Source organism: Sinohyriopsis cumingii, chromosome 10, assembly GCF_028554795.1.
Source record: "Sinohyriopsis cumingii isolate HCF-2022 chromosome 10, ASM2855479v2, whole genome shotgun sequence".
NCBI lineage: Eukaryota > Metazoa > Mollusca > Bivalvia > Unionida > Unionidae > Sinohyriopsis > Sinohyriopsis cumingii.
The window spans coordinates 91,984,644-92,010,084 of record NC_142970.1 but is presented as its reverse complement, the minus strand read 5'-3'; the positions used below and the strand labels follow the sequence as shown (position 1 = coordinate 92,010,084).

The 25,441-nt window shown below is 36.1% G+C and overlaps 1 protein-coding gene across 3 annotated transcripts in view; it reads right to left on the bottom strand.

Moving 5' to 3' along the window:
• The window catches only part of LOC149790580 (dnaJ homolog subfamily C member 13-like), a 205,118-nt gene that overhangs the window by 47,184 nt on the left and 132,493 nt on the right, over nt 1-25,441 (bottom strand). For all 3 annotated transcript variants that reach the window (XM_089972669.1, XM_089972671.1, XM_089972670.1), the window contains exons 44-53: nt 25,028-25,144; nt 23,766-23,819; nt 21,755-21,884; nt 20,963-21,054; nt 17,742-17,841; nt 14,191-14,265; nt 13,309-13,509; nt 12,654-12,735; nt 4,712-4,928; nt 3,885-4,064 (exon numbers count right to left, since the gene is read on the bottom strand). In XM_089972669.1, the coding sequence (XP_089828795.1) occupies nt 3,885-4,064; nt 4,712-4,928; nt 12,654-12,735; nt 13,309-13,509; nt 14,191-14,265; nt 17,742-17,841; nt 20,963-21,054; nt 21,755-21,884; nt 23,766-23,819; nt 25,028-25,144 (1,248 nt within the window). The remainder of the gene's footprint in view (nt 1-3,884; nt 4,065-4,711; nt 4,929-12,653; nt 12,736-13,308; nt 13,510-14,190; nt 14,266-17,741; nt 17,842-20,962; nt 21,055-21,754; nt 21,885-23,765; nt 23,820-25,027; nt 25,145-25,441) is intronic.

Below are 25,441 nucleotides of genomic sequence, written 5' to 3'. Positions count from 1 at the left end.
TCCCACCCACTCACATTATCCTGACACCAGGCTGACCAGTACTAACACTAATCTTTTAACATTAGCACCTAGCGAGGCAGCTGTTAGTACCATTTTTGTAAGTCTTTGGCATGACTCGGCTGTGGTTCAAACCCATGACCTCCCGCTTCCGAGGCGGATGCTCTAACCACTAGGCCACTGGAGCGGTGTATAAAATATGTAGCAATAACCTACTTTGCGGCGAGGGTGAATACTCATAAATATGAATCCCCCTCTCTTTCATATTTCCAGGTAAATGTATTAGCAGTACGAAAACTATGGTCATGACCTCAAACTAATGGCCCAACAAAAGACTGTACAATGTCACAATGACCATCTTTGTTGAAAGATTGTGGTACTAACAGAGTTGCATCAAAATATCTAGTGCTGAGGATCCTAGTGTGAGGCTCTGGGTGACAAAGTGTGAACACTGCCTCAACAGGCTCTGGGTGACTAAGTGTGAACATTGCCTCAAGAGCCTATGGGTGACTAACTGTGAATCTTGCCCCTCAAGAGCCTATGGGTGACTAAGTGTGAACACTGCCTCAAGAGCCTCTGGGTGACTAAGTGTGAACACTGTCTCAAGAGCCTCTGGGTGACTAAGTGTGAAAACTGCCTCAAGAACCTCTGGGTGACTAAGTACACTGCCTCAAGAGCCTCTGGGTGACTAAGTGTGAACATTGCCTCAAGAGCCTCTGGGTGACTAAGTGTGAACACTGCCTCAAAAGGCTCTGGGTGAGGCTCTGGCTGACTAAGTGTGAACCTTGTCTCAAGAGGCTCTGGGTGACTAAGTGTGAACATTGCCTCAAGAGCCTCTAGGTAACTAAGTGTGAACATTGTCTCAAAAGCCTCTGGGTGACTAAGTGTGAACACTGCCTCAAGAGCCTCTAGGTGACTAAGTATGAACACTGCCTCAAGAGCCTCTGGGTCACTAAGTGTGAACCTTGCATCAAGAGGCTCTGGGTGACAAAGTGTGAACACTGCCTGAAAAGCTTCTGGGTGACTAAGTGTGAACCTTGCCTCAAGAGCCTCTGGGTGACTAAGTGTGAACATTGCCTCAAGAGGCTCTGGGTGACTAAGTGTGAACATTGCCTCAAGAGGCTCTGGGTGACTAAGTGTGAACATTGCCTCAAGAGGCTCTGGGTGACTAAGTGTGAACATTGCCTCAAGAGCCTATGGGTGACTAAGTGTGAATACTGCCTCAAGAGCCTCTGGGTGAGTAAGTGTAAACCTTGCATCAAGAGGCTCTGGGTGACTAAGTGTGAACCTTGCCTCAAGAGCCTCTGGGTGACTAAGTGTGAACATTGCCTCAAAAGCCTCTGGGTGACTAAGTGTGAAGATTGCCTCAAGAGGCTCTGGGTGACTAAGTGTGAACATTGCCTCAAGAGGCTCTGGGTGACTAAGTGTGAACATTGCCTCAAGAGGCTCTGGGTGACTAAGTGTGAACATTGCCTCAAGAGCCTCTGGCTGACTAAGTGTGAACACTGCCTCAAGAGGCTCTGGGTGACTAAATGTGAACACTGCCTCGAGAGGCTCTGGGTGACTAAAATGTGAACACTGCCTCAAGAGGCTCTGGGTGACTACGTGTGAACACTGCCTCAAGAGGCTCTGGGTGACTACGTGTGAACATTGCCTCAAGAGCATCTGGGTGACTAAATGTGAACACAGCCTCAAGAGGCTCTGGGTGACTAAATGTGAACACTGCCTCGAGAGGCTCTGGGTGACTAAATGTGAACACTGCCTCGAGAGGCTCTGGGTGACTAAATGTGAACACTGCCTCAAGAGGCTCTGGGTGACTAAGTGTGAACACTGCCTCAAGAGGCTCTGGGTGACTAAGTGTGAACACTGCCTCAAGAGGCTCTGGGTGACTAAGTGTGAACACTGCCTCAAGAGGCTCTGTGGACTAAGTGAGAACATTGCCTCAAGAGCTCTGGGTGACTAAGTGTGAACACTGCCTCAAAAGCTTCTGGGTGACTAAGTGTGAACCTTGCCTCAAGAGCCTCTGGGTGACTAAGTGTGAACATTGCCTCAAGAGGCTCTGGGTGACTAAGTGTGAACACTGCCTCGAGATGGTCTGGGTGACTAAGTGTGAACATTGCCTTAAGAGGCTCTGTAGACTAAGTGTGAACCTTGCCTCAAGAGGCTGTGGGTAACTAAGTGTGAACATTGCCTTAAGAGCCTCTGGGTGACTAAGCGTGAACACTGCCTCAAGAGGCTCTAGGTGACTGTGAACACTGCCTCAAGAGCCTCTGGGTGACTAAGTGTGAAGATTGCCTCAAGAGGCTCTGGGTGACTAAGTGTGAACCTTGCCTCAAGGGGTTCTGGGTGACTAAGTGTGAACACTGCCTCAAGAGGCTCTGGGTGACTAAATGTGAACACGGCCTCAAGTGGCTCTGGGTGACTAAGTGTGAACACTGCCTCAAGAGCTTCTGGGTGAGTAAGTGTGAACATTGCCTCAAGAGCCTCTGGCTGACTAAGTGTGAACACTGCCTCAAGAACCTCTGGGTAACTAAGTGTGAACATTGCCTCAAGAGGCTCTGTGGACTAAGTGTGAACATTACCTCAAGAGGCTCTGGGTGACTAAATGTGAACACTGCCTCAAGAGGCTCTGGGTGACTAAGTGGAATAAGGTGCTTGCCTTTACAGATCATTGACATCTGACCTCCGTCCGCATGAGTTTGAGTCTCTGGGTTGGCCAACATGGGTATGCGAGGAAGCTTGCCAGTAGCTTCCCATTCCTTCATTAAATATACTGGTCACCATGTAAAACCTATCATGTACTGAAAAATGGCATTAAATGCATAAAGTTAACCAAGAATGCAAAATGTAGATGTTTTACAAAGTCAGCCCCCTCCCCTATAGTAAAAGTCATATAGGTATGTAGGTGCATTTACTCATCTTAAATTAGATAATAACTGTTGTTTTAAAGTTAATACTAATTTGTGTAATCAAAGTCTACTCAATCCTGTATTACTGAATGCCCTGCACCAAAACTGTCATCAAGAAACTTCCAAATTAAAATTATCGATAGCTATGGACTTTTACGAAGGGGGCTGGTTCTAAACTGGGTCAAGAAAAGTGCATGTCAAGTCTAATCATCACAATATAGTGCAGTATGAATTTGTTTATCAACAACTGTAGCTTTACTTGTGACATCACAGCATGCATCATTCAATCCGGATTGTACTGGATCACACCTTTAGCATGATTTTGTCCAACAATAATGCAGTTTAACACTGATCTGGCTGTATATACTTTTCAGGGCATGTAAATAATGACCTTCCAAAAGAAATATGGATGTGTGAGGATTCAAATAAAGTAAGTATTTGTCATTTAAAGGTACATATAATCAAATTCTAAAAAATGACACCCATTACTGCTGAATGCCTACATGATCTGTATGACTTTTAGATAGAAGTAGGTGCTTTGAAAACTTCTCCAACCTGCTGCATATAGCTCAAACCCAATCCAAACTGTTGCCTATCACCCTGAAAAAATGGTTTACATGGAGTGAGACTCTAAACATGTACTTGTTTTTATAAGAGTGGGCACTGATTCCAAGGTGGTCCCCTCTAAGTTGAGGGGAAAGAACTTATTTGATACGGTGTATAAATACATTTCAACCCAACAGCCACAATGTATCACTGTACCAATCAAATCTGTACTTTTCACTGGACTCGGTATAAAATAAATATCTAATTTTTTATATATTCCATCTCTGATTAGTAGTTGCAATGAAGGTAGGTGATTACCACTGTATTGCTAGATTTCTTCTAATGTGATGTACAAAAGTACATGATGTAAGCTGTTCGACATAAAGTTCAATTTTATTGCTGTATTTTTCCTCAGTTCAAGCTAACTATTACCTCATTAGCTGCCAGCTGATGCACAACTTGTATTGCACTTTTTGGTATTGCTGTGTTTTTATTGTTCATTGCTTGAAAGACCTTTGGAATGTAGCCAAGCTGAGGAACCTGGTCAAGGAGTGCTGATTGGGAGGACAACAGGCACACAATCGCTGTTGTTACAGTCTCCAGTTTCTCACCCTGAAAAAAATGCATAATTTTACTATTAATTCCTAGTAGTGACCAATTAAAAGCTGTTCTTCATCCACTTAAAATGATGATTTATCTCGATTCCCAGGATTCTTTTAAATTAAATGATTCTGCATAAAAGAATGATCTAGATTTCCTGAATTGTCCAAATTTTATTTCAAATAACACTGAAGTACTGGATAAAAAATTATTATACAGTAATACCAATAAAGCCCAAGTTAAAAGGCAATACTGTTTTATAAGAAATGGACCTCTAATATACATATATTTCAAGCAATGGAAAATTCTGACATTAGTTTCAATGCAAACTCCATTAGGACACTAATACTGCCATTATTATTGTCAGTAGATATAATTATCATAAAAAAACCCCAATAACTGGGTACCTGCAGATATCGATTACATTTGTCCTTGGTATTAAACCTCTCTGTATACCACTACCTTTCTTTAAAAAACATCCTACTTATTTCACTTGAACCAAAAGAACCAATCGAAGTGCCATTTCAGTTCAAATACAACATTTTGGTTTTTATGCTCTATTAAGGCACATTTAACACATCTCTCAGCATAAAACTCTCTCACATGTAATACAATCCCCATGAAGAGTGTTATAAAGAAGAAGCACTATTTCCACCCACATCAGGATTCTGGGATCCCACCAACTGTGACCATAACTCTAGGATCTCGGTCAAGAACTCTTTAGGCTTTCGTAACACCCATCCAGGGTTGGAAATAAAGAGCCGTAAGAATACACCTCCCACAACCAGCTCGCCCTGCACATCCCCGTATATCACAGAAAAATCCTCTGACAGGCTCCATCTGGCATCTGGATTTTGACGTTGAGCCTTGTAATGCCTGATAAAGGAAATTTAACATTATAAATGAACTTTTAGCAAGCATCTTATTTTCCAATTTTCACTTCAAAAACAGTTTTCATAGTAAGGAATCGTTACAAGGCTGTAGATTTATTCTTTCTACTAATTTAATAAAATTCTATCCTAATATCATTATAATACATTTGCTGAGGTGAAAAAAGTTTATGAAGCATACATCATCTGATGTGAAGTTGAGGTCCACTGGATGGTTTACTAGTTCATAAAGCTTCATAGTCACAACAAGAAAAAGCTCAATAACTGTTTCATTACATAATTAGTTAGAAACTGAACAATTTAAATGATTCTGGAACTTTGAAAAATACCATTTAGCTGCTGCAAAAACATGCTACAAGACCACATAAAAACCAATGGTATCACAACAATGCAATATAATGATTTATCAAATCATGCAATTCAATGAAAAAACATCACAACAGAATGATGTAACAATAGAATTTTGTATATTAAAAAAAGATAAGTTCACAACAATATGATCTCATATGATTACTATCTATACTTGCTCATAAGTTGAGTCCAACGTCAAAAAGCAGAGTCACAGATCTGCTACTGCTTTATGCAGTTTTTGTAGGCGTAATGAGAAGAATGACCAACATGGGTCCTGATCTGCTGGCATATTATGCATGGAAGATTTGGGTTTATGTTGTTTGCAGTTAGACTGGACTTATGTAAGTGAGTATATATGTTGTAAAATGAACTGCGTGCCACTGATTCATATCTTATAGCTCTCCCACACTAAGAAGCCCTTCATGTCAGGGTGCTTTCAGTCAAATGTGTTCAAATGCTGGTGAGGGCTGTTCCAGCAAAACATATACCCCACAGGAGGAAGGCACTTTCAAAGTCAACCAACCCACAACAGAAGCAATTTAAAAAATGTTATGATCCACCGTCAGATATGTTTTAATAAAAAAACACAGCCCCCTAAAGAAACATATTTTTTAACATAATTTCTGGCTATGGGTTAGTGGACAGTAGAAGCGATTTTAATATTGGGGACAGAAGCGATTTAAATGACAGCTGGCTGTTTGTTTGTCTGTCAGCCATGTATACCTCTGATACTGTGAAATCACAAATTTTCATGGTGGCTTATTATCTGTAGATGTGTTTGATAAGTCCCTTAATACCTACTAATTTAATGTCCATGAATGTAAATTTTATAACAGGGATTTCTATTCTAATACAGACATCATGAATTTGTATCCTTACTAAACTGTTTACTAAAGTGATCACTATGTTTTGCTATTTTTCTTTGTTCTTAGGCATGCTGCTTTTGATTAGAATAATAATTAAATATTGTATTGCTTTAAATGTGTGGTCAGATGCTATGATTCCTTATTATTATTTTTTTCAATAAATGTTTTGGTAAACTTATAATACATGATTTGTCAGAAAAAACCATTAATGCCTGTGGAAGTGATGTTGCATTATTTCTGCCTACTTTTACACTATATCATTTCTTGTAAGAACATACATTTCAGTTACCGCTGTCTTATTTTTATGCTTGTTGCAAGACTAATATAAAGTTTAAAAGAACAAAAGAAATATAGCAAGTCAAACATTTTTATATTATTAATTAGACTTTAAAAATGGATGAAAAAGTCAATGAATCATTTTTCCCAGAGTACTCAAAAAATCAATGTCATTGCAGTTAACTGTATTGTCAACAGCATCATCATCATCAGTGATGGCCTCGCAGTAACATTCATTGCTTTCAATCCAGTTGTCACAGGTTCTATCTCCCACATCTAGTCTTTCATATGAGACTTATACCTATGGCCTGAGGGGCTTTCATGGCCGAGTGGTATAAGATGCTTGTCTTGTGATACAGATCTGAGGGGCTTCCATGACCGAATGGTACAAGATGCTTGTCATGTGATTACTTGCCTCCAATGTGTAAATGACAATGTCGTCAGTTACTTGTGCAAGGTCATTATTTCTACATAAGTGGTCTTTGGTGTCTCAAAAGTACTTGGATTTTCTTCAGCAGTAAAACTGGCTGCCACATATAGTCTTCATCTGAAAATGGTGTAAAGGCCATAATGATCTACCAAAAGCCAAGATCTCATGTCTAAATGACTTCGGCTGTTGGAGATAACATCAAGTCAACAGAGGCTCCATGTGCCTAAGTGTACTAAGGTGCTTGCTTTTACATGACTTGCACATCTCACAGAGTGAGTTTTTGTCATAGATCAACCAAATTTTGGTTGGTGGTCTTTCAGGGTTCTTTCTCCACCTAATATATTGTTACCCCCCCCCCCCCAAAAAAAACCCCAGACCAAACCAAATCAACCAACTAATACACTGTGGCAACAGCAGCAAAGGTACTTGTCCATCATTTTTGCCACAGCTGTATGAGTTTACACATTTTTACTCTAGTAATATTTGTAGACCTTTGAATATCGTCAATTATGCCTTTCTGACAGTTACCAAAAAGTCATCATCAGTTGGTACAAATGGATTTTTCATGGTGGGCATATGAGATGGAAAGTCTTAAGCAATCCTGCATCAAGCACTGCTGAAAAGTTTACATTTTAGCTCACTTAAAGTTTCTCTAACAAGGTCTATTGCTCCAACTAGAACTCTTATATCTTACTGAAGCTATATTCACCGATATCTGGAGATATGCATATGTAATAAATATTAGTAACAAAGTATGAGAATGTGTCAATGTTTTTCAATGATGCATTTGAATTGAGCAACAACCAGACTCAACAAACCAAGAAATATTTCTCAGGCAGAAGTACATGTATACCAGTAATCATAATCTGCCAAATTTGCCATATTTTTTTGCCAACCATACTGATTCAGTGGACATAATCACCAGAATGGACACACCAGAACAGATATAACCAGAAGGTTAAAATCAATTTGATACATCTTTTAAGTAGCTAAATTCACATTGGTTTAGTTAACTGTACACCCTTTATTGTCTTCCCTTTGATGTAATTTCTTACTGAAGCTGAGAAAATAATGTTGCACACATAAAAAAAGGGGCATATTTCTACTCATTATTGTTTTTATTATACTTCTCCATTCCAGCCTGTTCTTATGATCTTGTCCCCCCACATACTGTTTGTCTTGTTTATGATATGTATCTAAATTTCTCACTTACATTTCCTACTACTATATAAATGTTCTGTAAATATGCACATCAATGTGAAATGCAACGGAGAGACTAAATCCAAGATTGAAAACCTCTACATTTCTGGATGTATTCTGCTTGGATTCCATGTTTCTACACAAAACTCAAGAATTCAGGACTTGTTGTGCTAATTCAGTTTGCACTTTAAACCTGTACAAACACCATGATATTAAAATTTAATAACTTAAAAATTTTGAGTGCTCAAGATCAGTATAGACACATCTATGACGACAGCTTTTGTGAAAAGAAAACCATAACAGCTACACCATTTTCTGGACCTACACAAATTTGAAATATGTGCTTTCAATACTGCACCTAAAAGTCAGCTGCTGATTTCAGTAACCAGTCTTCAAAACTCAGGTCTGTAAAGGGACGGATATTATTTTAATAAAACAATGTCCCTCATTTTTTTCAGTTACAAGTAGGACAAGCTCTCAAAAGATTCTTTTTACTAAAATCTTACTTTCATTATCAACCAATCAAGGCCACTCAAACCCATATATACTTTATTTTTATCATCACTGATTTACAGTATGGTTCTTGTTCTTTCGTAGTCCTTCAACAATTCAATGGTTGTAAGCCTTTTCCGACCATGCTGACTGGACACACTAAGATAATGTTCAAGTAACAGAAATTCCATGGGATAACCAGACCAATAAAATCAAATAAAATAGTCAAGTTATCTTCCCTCCAGGGATGCTGCCAGGATTTCAGGATTTACTCTAAGTTTTGTGTGTGTGTGATCTCCAGTGATGGAGTGGTGACGGAAAGGAATAGCCATTGTTAAATATCTCCCTAACACATAAATATCTGTCACTCTTTCTTATTGTTCCACTCTGTTAAGGCTTTACTGAAATCAAAATACTCAAAGAGATGTTATCTCTAGTTGTATAGTGATTATTACTGTGATGTCATTGAGCAAGTTCATGTGGTTGTGATGGCAGAAAGACCATAAGCTGACTCCATATTTTACAGCTAATTACGATGTTGTAAAAAGAATTAAATATTTTCTAACAATTCAGTTGGACTTGGATTATATACTTAATTCATAGTCAATGAACAGGTTCTAAAATTGATGTGTTTATTTTGGAGCCGTGTTCCTCCATCAATTCAAGATTTGAATATACCAAAGGTGAAATTAGTACAGTTGCATCATAAATTACTATCATGGCTACTTCAAATGTTATTTAATGTGAGACTTAAATGCCAGAATTCATAGCTTCAGTGACTTTTGGGTTTAAAAAAATGAATTTCTTCTCAAACAACTCAATTTGGTGCAGATTACATTGCATTTTTAATGATACTGCGAGAATTCTTGATGGTAAAAAATTGCACAAGAAATGAACAACATCAGATCAGAAAATTTTACCACTGGAAAAATACTGATAGGAATATGCAGAAATAAACATATTATTATTTAAATGGAATATGTGGTGACAATACGAGTGCTGGTCTACAACTTTGCAAAATACATCTTCTACAACTATTCTGTTGTTTCTACCAACACTGTAATATGGCAGTAATTTCTGCACACATGAAGTTGACATACTTTTTACTTTAGTCCCTTGCTAATTAATAGTTTTAGATTTTACAACAGAACTAAGCGCATTTTACCTTTGGACAATTATACATGATTACAAATATTTAGATTGCAAGAAAATAGAAATTACAATTTTATTAAAAGTACTGGTACTAGTAAAACTAAAGGAGATGATAAAAAAGAATCAGGATGAACAGATTAGTAGAGTAGTAAAGAATCCATATATCAGAATGACATCAAGTATTTTGTCATCAATTTCATCATTAGTTAATGACACTGCTTCAAAATGTAAAATAGTAATCCTATTTGTAATACAAATACCAAATGATGGCTTGGAACTATGTGCCAAAAGTCTGCAGAAAATATCACCATGATCAAAATATAAATAGGAAGAACTGAACACAAACAGGACAAATTTTATCCATCTTGCTTTGAGTTTACACAGATCAGTCAGTCTCTTATGTTAAAAGTCATTAATTTTTGCACATAGAGCATGTACTTCATTTGGTAATACATCTGCATGATATGAAAGCTTGTCTCGTTATTCTTTTGTTGCCATAATGGTTCTGCCCACTAGAGATCTACACACACATAATTATGTTGTATGGGGATTCTCTTATGTTCCATATGAGCATTAATCTGTTAATTGTTTCTGAATTTAATATGATCCTCCTCCTGTGTATGAATATTATTCTGTGCTGAGAACTCCTTTCATTGCCTGCTGTCTGAAATGCATATGCATATCCAGCTTAACAAGTTACTGTTCTTTGTGGTTGTGCAATTTTCTACATCTCACAGGTATGGCCCCATGGGTATTCTCTCTTGGAAATCTCTGTTCCAAAAAGAAAAGTTTTCCAGAGGTCTCGCTATGATTTTAAAACTAGGAGTCCAGGACTCCCATTTTGGTAAAAATAGTAGTTCCACCAGCAAAGGTTGCAGTGCCCTCCTAGAAAACTCCACAAATTATAAGAACTATTGGTTGCCATTGAGTTTAATTTCTACATTCTTTATAACAATGACATAGCTCTTGTTTGTCCATCAGAGTGAGTCTGAATTTTGTCAATCCAATGAAGGTCTTGTTCAAAGCACTAAGCTAGGCATCACACTTTCCTACACTTGGCTACTGTCCCATCCAAACTACCAGTTCTAGCAACTTTAGCACTCTCCTGAATCTCGTTGAACCCCAAAATACTCATTCAAGTCTAAGTCTCAACATGTCATGATTTCGTGGTCACGTGCACTGCTTATTCTGCTCACTCAAGTTGTTTATTTGATGCACTGTTATAAATGGCCACATGTACATCTCTGGGTCTTTCTGCCTCTGGATTCAAGCAATGTAAATATCAGCTATTTTCCCACCCAGCTGCCAGTCAAAACCTTTGATCTTGCCGCCCAGCTAATGCAGCATGTTCTTTTGACGTACTCTTATAATGGCGACATGTACATGGGGGGGGGGGGGGGCTTTCAGCCACTAAATTCTGTCATTGCAAATATCAGCACAGCTAACTGATCAACACATTTTCCCACTAAGCAGGTGGCTGAAGCAGGACTGGCAAGTCTTTGAATTTTGCTGCCCACCTATTATATGCCTATGGAGGATTCTCACCTAAGTGATTTTCTGCATCCCCAATATAAAAATGACATCCAAATATGCATGATTAAGCATTTCTGAGACCTCTGAGTTTTCACTAACATTAACTCGGCCAAAGATTCACTTCCTTGAATCAGTGCTTTGCTGCCTCTTATGCCAGATTTTTCTCTTCCATAATGCTGTATTAGGGTTTAAAGTCGAACATTCCCATAGTCTGCTTATTCAGACATGGGTATCTTGAATAAATATAATCTGCATATTGTCCATCCAACATGTACATCAGACATGCAATTTTGGGTTCAAAATCACACACTGGTATTTCCAGTGACATTTTCCCAATGTCCAACAAACCAATATACATGAAATTCATTGTCATCATAGCTATCACCAGCCAGTATTTGCCGCCCAAAAACGTCCTCTGAAGACAAACCCTATTGTGATTCAGCCATTATGGTTTCCTATGTTGCCCTTATTCGAAAGATGCATTGTAAAACTTCTGTGACGAAAATAAGTTTAAACTACCATTAAATGCTTGTTCCAGGGCCAATGAACCAAATTTAGTTTAACAGCCATTCATGTCGAACTGAATTATCCAGCTATCTGGATGTAGCATCAAGTGCAGCGAGACCACTACTAGCAGTGTGAATTATGTTGCGAAATGCACTTTTAAAGTTAAACATTTAATAAAAATTGCATACTGTACAAAGCACGTTTTATATCCGTAATGTTGATATAATTTGCAGAATGTGTATCACTATGTTAAAAGTATGCGAATTCGTACAAATTACGTGCACTCATGTGTACTGGCATCATTTTTTTACTTATTCATGTTATACCACTAGGACGGGGTTAGATATGATTTTAAATATATATTAATTTTTTTCTTCTTCTGACAACTCCACCAGTGATTTCTCATTTTCTTAACACAACCCACAACAGAAGTGATTTTGCTAACCAACCTTCCATTGTCAGAATCAAAATAGTTAGAAACACAACCTCCTACAGAAGTTTTTTTGAAGTGCCATCCCTCTGTGTGTGTGTGTGTGTGTGTGTGTGTGTGTGTGGGTGATATATGTTTTACTGGAACAGCCCTAAGTAGTTTTTGATTTTGGAAAACTGTCAATAGACTTTTCTATTTTTAGTAACAGTGGCTGTAGTTTAAACTGTGGAAAATGTATATAAAAAAAAATCAGGTTTCTTTTATTAATTAATGCATGCACTCACCAGTAAATTACTGTAAATCAGAAATTTGTCAAATGTAAATATTTTTTAGAGAATTTAGTAAAACAGTGGAAGTTACAAATATTTAATAGTAATATATGAAATGACAGAATTAGTACTGCATAATTAACATGCTAAATTTCCTGACTTGGCAAAAATTAAATGCTGTGAAAATACTATGGTTCGTACTAACTTGTCTTTCATCTTTCTGACTACATCTGAGACCTTCTCCCTGGATTCATCATTCCAGATCAGCTCTGGATTCTCATGGGTACCTAAGGATGTAGCAGAATAGAGACAAGACTAATATATTTAATTATCACTGTGTAAAATTCTGGTCTGTTTTTTATCTTGTATTTTCTCATCTTATTATTTACTAGGGCAAAAAATATCCTCACACAATTTATGCCTGAAGAGTCTCTATAATAACAAACAGACCGTACAACATATATACATTCTAGCTTAAGATGGAAGGTTTAACAGCTAATAAATATAAACTCTTTTGTATAAATTTAAAATTATATAAGCTTACAGGTGTACGTTAATGATACAAGTCAGCAAAGTTATTTACAGTCAACACCTAACAACACAAATTTATTTCAATAAGGATAGGGGTGCAAGATTGCAGAGATGATCAAATTGGGCATTCCATAAATCAAACATAACTAATGCACACACTGTACCATATGTGCACCCTGCCTTGCATTTTGTTCATTGTCTATACATTGCAATCAAGATCACAGAAATTGACAGCACGAAGACCTCTTATCAATATTTTCAATAGTACTTATATTTTGGGTTCTTTGATGTGCAAAAATATTGATGGATGTTACAAATAAAACTGATACCTTCAAACATGTGTACACTAGCTTCTGGTGAGTCTCTCATGGCATCCATGAAAATGGACGGCAGGAATTTAGACAGGATGATTCGCACTCTAGGTCCAACCAGCTTGTCTGATAACATCTTTGCAAAAAGTTCAGCTGTTTTCTCTCGTACTGCAGGGTTTGTAGCATTACAAAACAGATCAAGGAGGTATACAGGGGCACCTGTGAATACAAGATTATACAAGTTAATCTAGTAACAACTACTTTTACATGATTGTTATGACATGTTCTTTGAAAAATCCAATATTATCTTCTGACTACAGTATTGATTAGATTCCTATGCCCACTTCACAACCTTTATAAATGTAAATTATGTAACAACACCTTAAACTTTCACAACTGATATCATGAACCATCTATGACAATATGTAGTGACTGAAGATTCTGATGTTGTTGTTGTTTTGGGGCTTAACGCCATTTTTCAGCACACGATAGGCTATACATGGCAGCCAGTATTAATGGTGGAGGAAGAACCCGGGAAAACCCCGGAAAGAACCACCGACCCACGAGAAGCTACTGGCAAGCTTTCTCACATACCCACATTGGCTGAATCCTAGACTCGAACCGCCGCAGACAGAGGTGAGATGGCAGTGATCCGTAATGGAGAGCGCTTTAGACCACTCGGCCACTTGGGGCCCCCTGAAGATTCTGAATGTACAATAAAGTCACTATTCTATAATTTCTTCAAATAAAATCATTTAATTAAATATTATGAGAAATATATCAAATCCAGTAGGAAAACAGAAAATATTTGACTGGCTTTAAAAATATTCAAATCATGAAGCTTGTGGCATTATTTCAATCTCTTGCTAGCCAAAGTATATGTATTCATCATAAACCCACCTTTAGCAACGGCTTCTTTCACAATCTTGGTGTTGGACATTAGGGCTGCTAATGTTTCCAATGTCAGCACACGACCTTCAAAAAAACAAATTAAGAAAATAACAAATGGCAAGATTAAAGTAAACAAAAACAGCAAGATCTGATCTAAAATCCAAATGTAGTTGGTACAACCTAAAATCCAAATGCAGTTGATCCAACCTCAAAATACAACTACAGTTGATCCAACCTAAAATACATATGCATTTGATCCAATCTAAAATACAAATACAGTTGATCCAACCTAATACAAATGCAGTTGATCCAACCCAAATATAAATGCAGTTGATCCAATCTAAAATACAAATGCAGTTGATCCGACCTAAATGTAAATGCAGTTGATCCAAATGAATACAAATGCACTTGATCCAACCTAAATATAAATGCAGTTGATCCAACTTAATACAAATGCAGTTGATCCAACCTAAATATAAAAGCAGTTGATCCAACCAAAAATAAATGCAGCTGATCCAACCTAACACAAATGCAGTTGATCCAACCTAAAATGCAAATGCAGTTGATCCAACCTAAATATAAATGCTGTCGATCCAACCTAAATACAAATGCAGTTGATCCAACCCAAATACAAATGCAGCTGATCCAACCTAAAATACAACGCAGTTGATCCAACCTAAAATACAAATGCAGTTGATCCAAATTAAAATACAAATGCAGTTGATCCAACCTAAAATACAATGCAGTTGATCCAACCTAAATATAAATGCAGTTGATCCAACCAAAAATAAATGCAGCTGATCCAACCTAACACAAATGCAGTTGATCCAACCTAAAATGCAAATGCAGTTGATCCAACCTAAATATAAATGCTGTCGATCCAACCTAAATACAAATGCAGTTGATCCAACCCAAATACAAATGCAGCTGATCCAACCTAAAATACAACGCAGTTGATCCAACCTAAAATACAAATGCAGTTGATCCAAATTAAAATACAAATGCAGTTGATCCAACCTAAAATACAATGCAGTTGACCCAACCTAAAATACAAATGCAGCTGATCCAACCTAAAATACAAATGCAGTTGATCCAACCTAATACAAATGTTGTTGATCCAACCCAAATACAAATGCAGTTGATCCAACCTAAATACAAATGCAGCTGACCCAACCTAAAATATAAATGAAGTTGATCCAACCTAAATTACAAATGCAACTGATCCAACCTCAATATAAATGCAATTGATCCAACCTAAAATACAAATGCAGTTGATCCAACCTAAAATCCAAATGCAGTTGGACCTAAAATATAAATGCAGTTGTTGCAACCTAAAATACAAATGTAGTTGGTCCGACCTAAAATACAAATGCAGTTGGACCTAAAATACAAATGAAGTTGGACCTAAAATATGAATGCAGTTAGTCCAACTTAAAATACAAATGTAGTTTGTCCAACAGAAAAAACAAATGCAGTTGGACTTCAAACATAAATGCAGTTAGTCTAGCCTAAAATCGAAATGCAGTTGGTCCAGCCTAAGTCCAAATGCAATTGATCCAACCTAAGTCCAAATGCAATTGCTCCAACCTAATATACAAATGCAATTGGTCCAACCTAATATACAGATGCAATTGGTCCAACCAAAGTCCAAATGCAGTTGGTCAACCTTAGTCCAAATGTAATTGGTCCAACCAATGTCGAAATGCATATGGTCCAAACTAAAATACAAATGCAAGTTGGTTGAGATATCAAGGTTAGTAGGATGATGCCAGACATTTCAAAGTTGTTTCATTTTAAGCCATAAATGATGGCTTAGCATCATCTGTGTGAATTCTGTTTTTGTGAAATGCTTTAAAAAGTTTTCTTCTTTTCTGTAACAGGACAAGGTGTAATATAAATGAATCAATCACAAGTTTTGTGAAGTATGGCATGCATGTTATAATAGCTGTAGAGTAAGCCTAATGGGTAGACAGAGGGAAAGGTTGAGTTTTTAATCATTTTGATTCAATACAATTGTTTCAGTTTTTGTAAACCTTGTACACATTTAGAAATGTTGATAAACATTGCAGTCATAAAATCTGATCCCATCATCTATATATTCACATCATGAGGCCTACCGCAAAATAGAACATCCCTGAAAAATGACATTTTTTTAAAAAAACTACTGAATTTGATGGAAGGAAGACTTTGTATGTATTTAAAAAAGACCTTCATAAACTGTCGTGTCATTAGAGTAATTTTTAGATTTTTTAAAAACTTGTTTTTGCTTAGTTTTGTTGCTTGTGCAGTAGAGCACTGGGTGTATACTTGCTTCACAAAAACAAATCTAGTTTATGCCCTCGGTTCTTATTGTAAGTCTAGCCCTAAAATCAAACCACTTCATACCTTTTTCAGTGCAACTTTCTGCAAGGAAATTCTTTCTATTTGAGGTATTTTTCATTTGTCATACATAGTTGATTTGCAGTTCTGCCCCAGAATGGTTGCAATGCCCATAAATAGCAAGTTTTCCATTATAAAGAAAAACATTTTTGAAACTTTTGGACTATGACTTCTTTTAAGATAACCTTGTTAGCACATTTAAGCAAAAACCAATGAAATCTGATAAGCCTCTTGGCAAGCATTGTGGTAGAAAATTGAACCTTGGTAGGACTCTTGGGATGCACTAAGGTAGACAAATGAACCTTGGTAGGCATTGAGGTAGACAAATGAACCTTGGCATGCATTGGGGTAGACATCCAAGTTCACACTCAGCCAAAAAAAAGTCTACACACTGACCAGTGGAAATCTGAAGAAATCAGAATTTCAGGTTGAATCCTTCAAAACAAGTGTTCACTGTTAACAAAAAAAAAATAAAAAGACAAACCTGTAAACAACTTCTCAAATGCCACTAACAAAAGATGACCATATTTTACAGAAAGCAGTTTTGCTTATATCCCTTTTCAAATCAACAAAAGAGATTTTGCAGAAAGCATCTGTGCTTATAGCCCTTCAAGTCTGCGCAAATGAGAGCAATTCACAATAAGAAAAGGCAGCTGTAGTATACACTACGGCTCCCATGGACATCATTATCATGAGTGGTGTACGCATTGATCTGACTATAAGGCAGTATACACTATGGCTCCCATGGACATCATTATCATGAGTGGTATACACAGTGATCACATTATAAGGCAGTATACACTATGGCTCCCATGGATATTATTATCATAAGCGGTGTACACAGTGATCTCACTATAAGGCAGTATACACTATGGTTCACATGGACATCATTAGCATGAGTGGTGTACACAGTGGTCTCACTATAAAGCAGTATACACTATGGTTCCCATGGACATCATTATCATGAGTGGTGTACACAGTGGTCTCACTATAAGGCAGTATACACTATGGCTCCCATGGACATCATTATCATGAGTGGTGTACATGGTGGTCTCACTAAATGTTTGGACTTTTGTGCTTAAGCGTCACTTTTGTGCTTCCAAGAGGTTTTAGAATAGTGTTAGATGACAATAAAAGAAGAAAACATCTTGTAAAGAAGTAAATATAAAGATCAAACTTACAGTTTGAAAGCATCTCAATGGCAAGAAGGAGGTAGGACAGGACCTCAGCTGCAGCAATATCATTGACACATTCCTGGGTTGCTGCAACACTGCTTATTACCTGCACAAAAAAGGGCAGAGAATAAGACTGACTGTTTCAACAATGCATAATGCCCCATCAGATCTGGGTCTATGATGGACTGTTGGACTGATAATACCTAACAAATGATGGCATATCATGTGAGGGTAGATCTGGGTTTATGCAGTTTGCAGTTGATGGGACTTAGACGCAAATATCATATATATATATATATATACACAGAGAGAGAGAGTGTGAGAGATATTTTACACATTATTTCATACTGTAAAATCTAAATTCTATATGAATATAAGCACATGAAAATTAGCACAAACATCAAAATAAGCACATACATTGAATAAAAAACTAAAGCACATAACAAAATATCAGTATATACATGAGTATAACATACATGAATATAAGTGCATACGTGATTAGTAGTACATATGTGAATATAAACACATACAGGAATAAAAGCACTTACACAAATATAAACACACACATAAATATTAGCACTTACACAAATATAAACAGATAAATGAATAAAAGCACTTACACAAATATAAACACATACATGAATAAAAGCACTTGCACAAATATAAACACATACATGAATAAAAGCACTGATACAAATATAAACACATACATGAATAAAAGCACTTACACAAATACAAACACATACATGAATAAAAGCACTTACACAAATATAAACACAGCCATGAATAAAAGCACTTACACAAATATAAATACATACATGAATAAAAGCACTTACACAAACACATTCATGAATATCAGCACTTACACAAATACAAACACATACATGAATAAAAGCACTTACACAAATATAAACACATTCATGAATATTAGCAGTTACACAAATATAAACACATAACATGAATCAAAGCACTTACACAAATACAAACACATACATGAATAAAAGCACTTACACAAATATAAATACATACATGAATAAAAGTACTTACACAAATATAAACACATACATGAATAAAAGCACTTACACAAATATAAAGACATTCATGAATATTAGCACTTACACAAATACAAACACATACATGAATAAAAGCACTTACACAAACACATTCATGAATATTAGCACTTACACAAATACAAACACATAGATGAATAAAAGCACTTACACAAAAAAACGCCTTCATGAATATTAGCACATATGTGAATATAAGCAGATATGGGAATAACAGTGCACTTTTAGTATATTTGTAACAAAAATAAGTGTATACATGCATGTAAAAATATAACATGCATGGTTGCATTTAAGATTTTGTATAAATTTCCAAACAAGATAATGGTGACATCTATGATAAATATGTTAAAGTTTAATATTAATTGGCTTCAAGTATGCATCTTTATTATTGGTACAAGTGCATTCAGAGTGCATGGGCAGTTTACTAACTAACTACCTGCGCAGGAACACTCTGAGAACTTGGGTAATTTAGTAACCAATTACTGACACCAGTATAATCTGTAAACATGGGTTGTTTAGTAACTAATTGCCAGCTCAAGTACACCCAAAACTTGGGTAGTTTAGTTACCACCTCAGGTACATTGAGAACTTATATAGTTTAGTAACCAATTACTGTCACAAATACACCCTGAGAACTTGGATAGTTTAGCAACCAATAACAAGAAAAAGTATACTCTGGAAACTTGGGTAGTTTAGTAATCAGGTATCAACTACAGCATACTCTGAGAACTTGGGTCATTTAGTAAACAACTACCAGCTAAAGTGCACTCTAAGAACATGGTTAGATTAGTAACTGACTCAAGTGTAATCTGAGAACTCGTGTATTTTAGTAACCAATTACTTGTTCATGTACATTGAAAACTTGTGTAGTTTAGTAACCAATTACCAGCTAAGTACACTCAGAAGTTGAGTAGTTTAGTTGCCACTTCAAGTACACTCTGTGAACTTTGGTAAAATAGTAACCAATTACTGTCATAAATATACACCCTGAAAACTTGGATAGCTTGTTAATCAATTAATAGCAAAATTATGCTGTGAGAACTTGGTAACCAGGTACTAGCAAAAGTACATGCTGCAAACTTGGGTAGTTTTGTAACAAACTACCAGATCAAGTGCACTCTGAGAACTTGGTTAAATTCGTGACTGACTGAAGTGCACTCTGAGAACTTGGTTAAATTAGTGATTGACTCAAGTGAACTCTGAGAATTTGTTTATTTCTGTAATAAATCAATGGCTTAAGTACACTCAGAACTTGAGGAGTTTAGTTACCACCTCAAGTACACTCTGCAAACTTGGGTAAATTAATAACCAATTAATGCTAAAGCTATACACCCTAAATAACTTGGATAATTTGGTAATCAACTGCTAAAAAATTACACTCTGAGAACTTGGGTTGGTTAGTAACCAGATACCAGCTGAAGTACACTATGAGAACTTTGGTTGGTTAGTAACCAGATACCAGCTGAAGTACACTCTGAGAACTTGGTTAGTTCAGTAACCAATTACTGGTTGAAGTACACTCTAGGAAGCTGTGTTATTTAGCAACAAATAATCAACTCATGTATACTTAGAACTTTGGTAGTTTAGTTACCACCTCAAGTACATTCTGGTAACTAATGTAATTTAGTAACCAATTCCTGTCCCAAATACACCCTGAGAACATGGATAGTTTGGTAACCAATTACCAGCAAAAATGTACTTTCAAGGTACCAGCTAAAGCAGTACCAGCTAAAGTACACTCTGAGAACTTGTGCAGTTTAGTAACCAATTACTAGTTCAAGTACACTCAGAACTCACTTAGTTACTGACTGAAGTAACTCTGAAAATGTGGGTAGTTAATTATCCAACTACTGGTTCAAGTACATTCTGAGAATTTGTTTAGTTTAGTGAACAGCTATTGGATGACCGGTGCATACAAAAATCCAAAATCTTTTTGTCACACCAAGGGTCATAAAATAATGCTAATAACTTACTCTAAAGAATGTCATAGTATTCTTAGCCAAGTTCAGTAAACTGACTTATTATCCTTTCTTTATGCATGCTTACCAAAGACAAATAAACAAATTGTCCCTGTTTTGATACCCAGAAAAAGGATAATATTTCACATGTAAATGAAACCTTTAAATATCACATACTCAGTCGAAACCTAAAAATACCCACCTCCAGGGCATGCTGCTGTAATTTGGCACAATCATCTAACTGTAGTAGACAGAACAGCAGCTTAAAATGACCAATGCACTGGATATCAACCCCTACAAGTATAAACACAGAATGAATTCAAACAATCAGAAAATACCCCAACTACATTAAAACATTAGGCTACAATATATGACGTATCTCAGAAGCAGAATTGTAAAGGTGGGAGAAAAACTTATGGTAGGTTGGTGCTCTCTTTTCTTAAGGTTGATCTCATTAATTCAATCCAAATGATTAAATCTCAAGACCTGGCTTAAGTGTGTGTGTGTGTGTGTACTTGCATGCTACTAATGTTACTGAAATTACTCATGGTAAATTGCGCACTATTTCCATATGTACTTGCCATATGACTCATTTCTGACTGAATGGCTTTACATTCTACTGTCTTGATCATATACATATAGCAGTGGCTCTTAACCCATGGGTCATGACCCCAAACTGGGTCACCATGCTAGCTTGAGTGAGTGGCCAAGATCAATTTTAATAATTTGAAATTTCCAACCCAAGTGGATCTTTAGCATTTGAGGCTAACACCAAACACCTAATCTTCGTTGCTTCCCAAAAAGGTGTACAATTCCTAAAACATAGGTCACCACAACCTAATCTGGCATATAGCATAATATTTTCTCTTAATAATTTCTAATGATGATCCTAATGGTGTCTCTTGCTTTTTGAATCTGTAGTTATAAGACATAATCAGTAACTGATGCATAATATAGATCACTGTGACCTGTATTTAGTATAGTGGGTTGTTACCTGGATTATTTCGAATTACGTTTCTGAGGGCCTCTAATGCCATTTGCACCTGGGGTAATCTGCTGACCTGAGAGTTTTGATTGGGTGACTCTTGGTTTTGTTGCTGCAACATCAACAATGAGTGTAAGTACTGAAAAAAATCAGAAAAGAAAAAAAATAACATAATAGTTGCAGTAGAACCTAATTAAATCACAATGGATTGATGTAATGCATAATGTTGTACTTATTTGTGACATTGGATTCTGCTTTCAAAGGTAAGAGAGGAAACCCTGGCACAGCTGGGTTTAAACTTCAGACATATTGTAATTTTCTAACATGCATTTATTTTTTAAAAAGTCAATGATGTATATGATATGTGACATTAAAAATCCTCAACACTGTTGGTACTTCTGCTGCCACCAGAAAAGTAATATAAATATGTAAATGTTTCACTTAAAAATGATATTCTGACTGAATGCTCAAACTGGACACAGGATATTTCTGCTAAGAAAGTTGTACACAGACCTGATAACAAAATTGTTTAAACTGTTTAATCTGGAACTGGTACAGAGGTATTTGAAACTGCTTTGGAAACAGTAAAAAGAAACCTCTACAAGGTACTGGTAAAGGGGTATTTAAAACTGTTTTTGGTTTCTATAAACAGTACAATGTAATCTCAAAAAGGAAGCTGTCCCTGACATAACGTTCGTTGCCTCAACCAGATTTGGGAGAAGGCCCTTTGATCTCATGGATAAAGCAGGATCCATAATACACAGTCAAGTCATTTTCAAAAAGACATAAAAGTAAAGTGAAATAATCTTTGTACATAGGAATGATATATACACTGATAACTAGGGCCTTGTATAAAGAAAAATGTCGGGGAATAAGATTGATTATAACAGCAAACTCCTTGCTGTTAAACAGATCAGTTCCCAAATCAGTGTCCAATTGCAGCAATCTTGCCTTCTTTATACAATATGTCAACTGGCTAATGCCCATCTCACAGAGGTGATGCTGACATACACAATAGTAACTACTACCTTTTATGAAAACAAAGAACAGGATTGTGTCAAATTTAAAGCATACTGGCAATTCCTTAACTGTATATTGGCTTTAGAACTAAAATAAGAGACCCAATGTGGAAATAGACTGGAGTTTGCTTTATGAGGTAAGGTGATGGGTGGGAGGTGTGGAGGAGGGAGGGATGTAATGCCATGCAGAATGGATGACTGACAATAGTTCACAAGTTTTCTGAGCTCAAGTCTTGCTGTTAAAATGCAAGACAACAAACAATTCCCATTCATAATGTATGAGTGGGCATATAGTAGTAGTGAATTCAAAGAAGATTGAAATAGCATGTGTGTTATATATATATATATATATATATATATATATATATATATATATATATATATATATATATAGAGAGAGAGAGAGAGAGAAAGAGAGAGAAAGAGAGAGAATAAGTTGAAAATCTATAGATGAAAATGGGTTTTCATGTGAAAACATGAAATAGCAGATAAATGGTTAAAATATTACAATTCTGTCAAATGCAAATAAAAGAAAAAAATTAAGGGAAAACATTAAAATCTTTAAATATAGGGTTGAATAAATATAAAGTGAGACATGGTTTAATTTTAGAGCTTATTCATAAACAATGCAGATGTATAAATACTGTAAACCTAGTCTAATTTGCTGCAATTAAATTTCAGGTTAACACTGTCATTTTATAGCCATTAAACTGAATGAATCTGCAAGCACTTGTAATCATGATGTATTTTCAAACACAAACAAATGTGCAGCTCTTAAATATTGCAGATTTGCCTCATGAACTCTAAAAATAAATAGCACATGAATAAACCAAGGCTTTGATCAAGAATAAAAATCATGTAATTGGTAAGATAGACAATTTGAAAATCAACACTGACAATATGGTAATGATTGTATGGCACCCATGTTTTCTTGGTGAAAAGAAAAAATGGCTGAGTTGTCTCTATAGAAAACCTTCTAGTTTATAGAACCATGCTTTTACCTGAGCTTGAGAACCTAGGAAATCCAAAAGATCTATTGTAAAGCCCTTTGGATTCTGAAAAGAAACAATAAAATAAAACTGTTACCATTAAAAAATATAATATCTTATAAGAACTTCAAATTGCACAAACCCAGATCTGCCATTGTAAATGCATTGGCAGATCTTGGTCTATGCACTCTGATAGGACTCATCAGTAGAACAAACAACACAGACCATGATCTGCCAGTGCATTATGCATCAGTGGATCTGGGTTTATGCAGTTTGCAGTTGGACCCAACATTATACCTGAGTATATACAGTACGTTTTGTGAAGATAAATTAATCAATCGGAAATGTTATTATAGCTTAAAACCACAACAGCCATCCAAACAAACAAAATCACTTCAATAATTCAAAAACAAAACACCTTGTTCCTAGGTTGTTTAAACACAAAGCAAAAAATACTGAGAAGGATCAATAGTCTGGTTTTATGGTAGAGCAACACAATTAGGTTATTTACTGAAGAAGTAAATATATCAAAGTCCCTTGCCTAAGGACACAATACAAAATCCAAACTAGACTCCTTTTGGTTCTAATTATGACATGCTAACTGCTGCAGATCCCTGAGAATAACCATGGAAATAATCTGAACTGTAAAGGTTTTAATTAAGTACCAAAACTGCACACTGCTGAGCTAGTACCATATAACCAAGTACCTCAATTGTACACTAACTATTAGCTAGTGCCCAATAGCCAAATTGTACAGTACTTAGATATTTCAATATGTCCATGTACCTCAATTGTACACTATTTAGATATTTCAATATGGCCACATACCTCAATTGTACACTATTTAAATATTTCAATATGGCCATGGACCTCAATTGTACAGTACTCAGATATTTCAAAATGACCATGTACCTCAATTGTACAGTATTTAGATATTTCATAATGACCATGTACCTCAATTGTACACTACTTAGATATTTCAATATGGCCATTTACCTCAATTGTACAATACTTAGATATTTCAATCTGGTCATGTACCTCAATTGTACAGTACCCTATGGCCAAATACCTCAATTGTACACTATGTAGCTAGTACTCAATTTCCAAGTACATACATTCTGCACTACTTAGCTAGTAAACTATGTTCAAGTACCTCAACTGTACACTACTTGGCTTGTACCCTATGACCAAGTACATCAATTGTACATGACATAACTTGTACCCTGTAACCAAAGACTCAATGATCTTCTTTTAATGAAAATAAAATCATTTACCTCAAGTGAGTATGTTGGTTGTTCATTGTAAATGCGAACAAAAATTTCTCCCACAATCAACTCCTTGGCATGGATTTCAAATACAAATTCTGCTCCATATTCTTTGTCACATTCTCCCTAGAATAAAAAAAAAGAATAGAGTTATAACTGCAGAATAGTCATTTACTCCACTGAAAAATAAAATCTTATAAGTGCAAAATACCATATAAACTCGCTTACAAGTCAAAGCAAACTGCAAACAACAAACATCCTGATCTGCTGTAGCATAATGCACTTGCAAATCAGGTTTTATGTTGTTCGTTCTACTGATTACCCATAACAAACTTTGCATACCCAGCACTTTACATGACAGCAGAACTGGGTCTGTGCAGTTTGCAGTTGGACTCAACTTATAAGCGAGTATATATGGTAGTC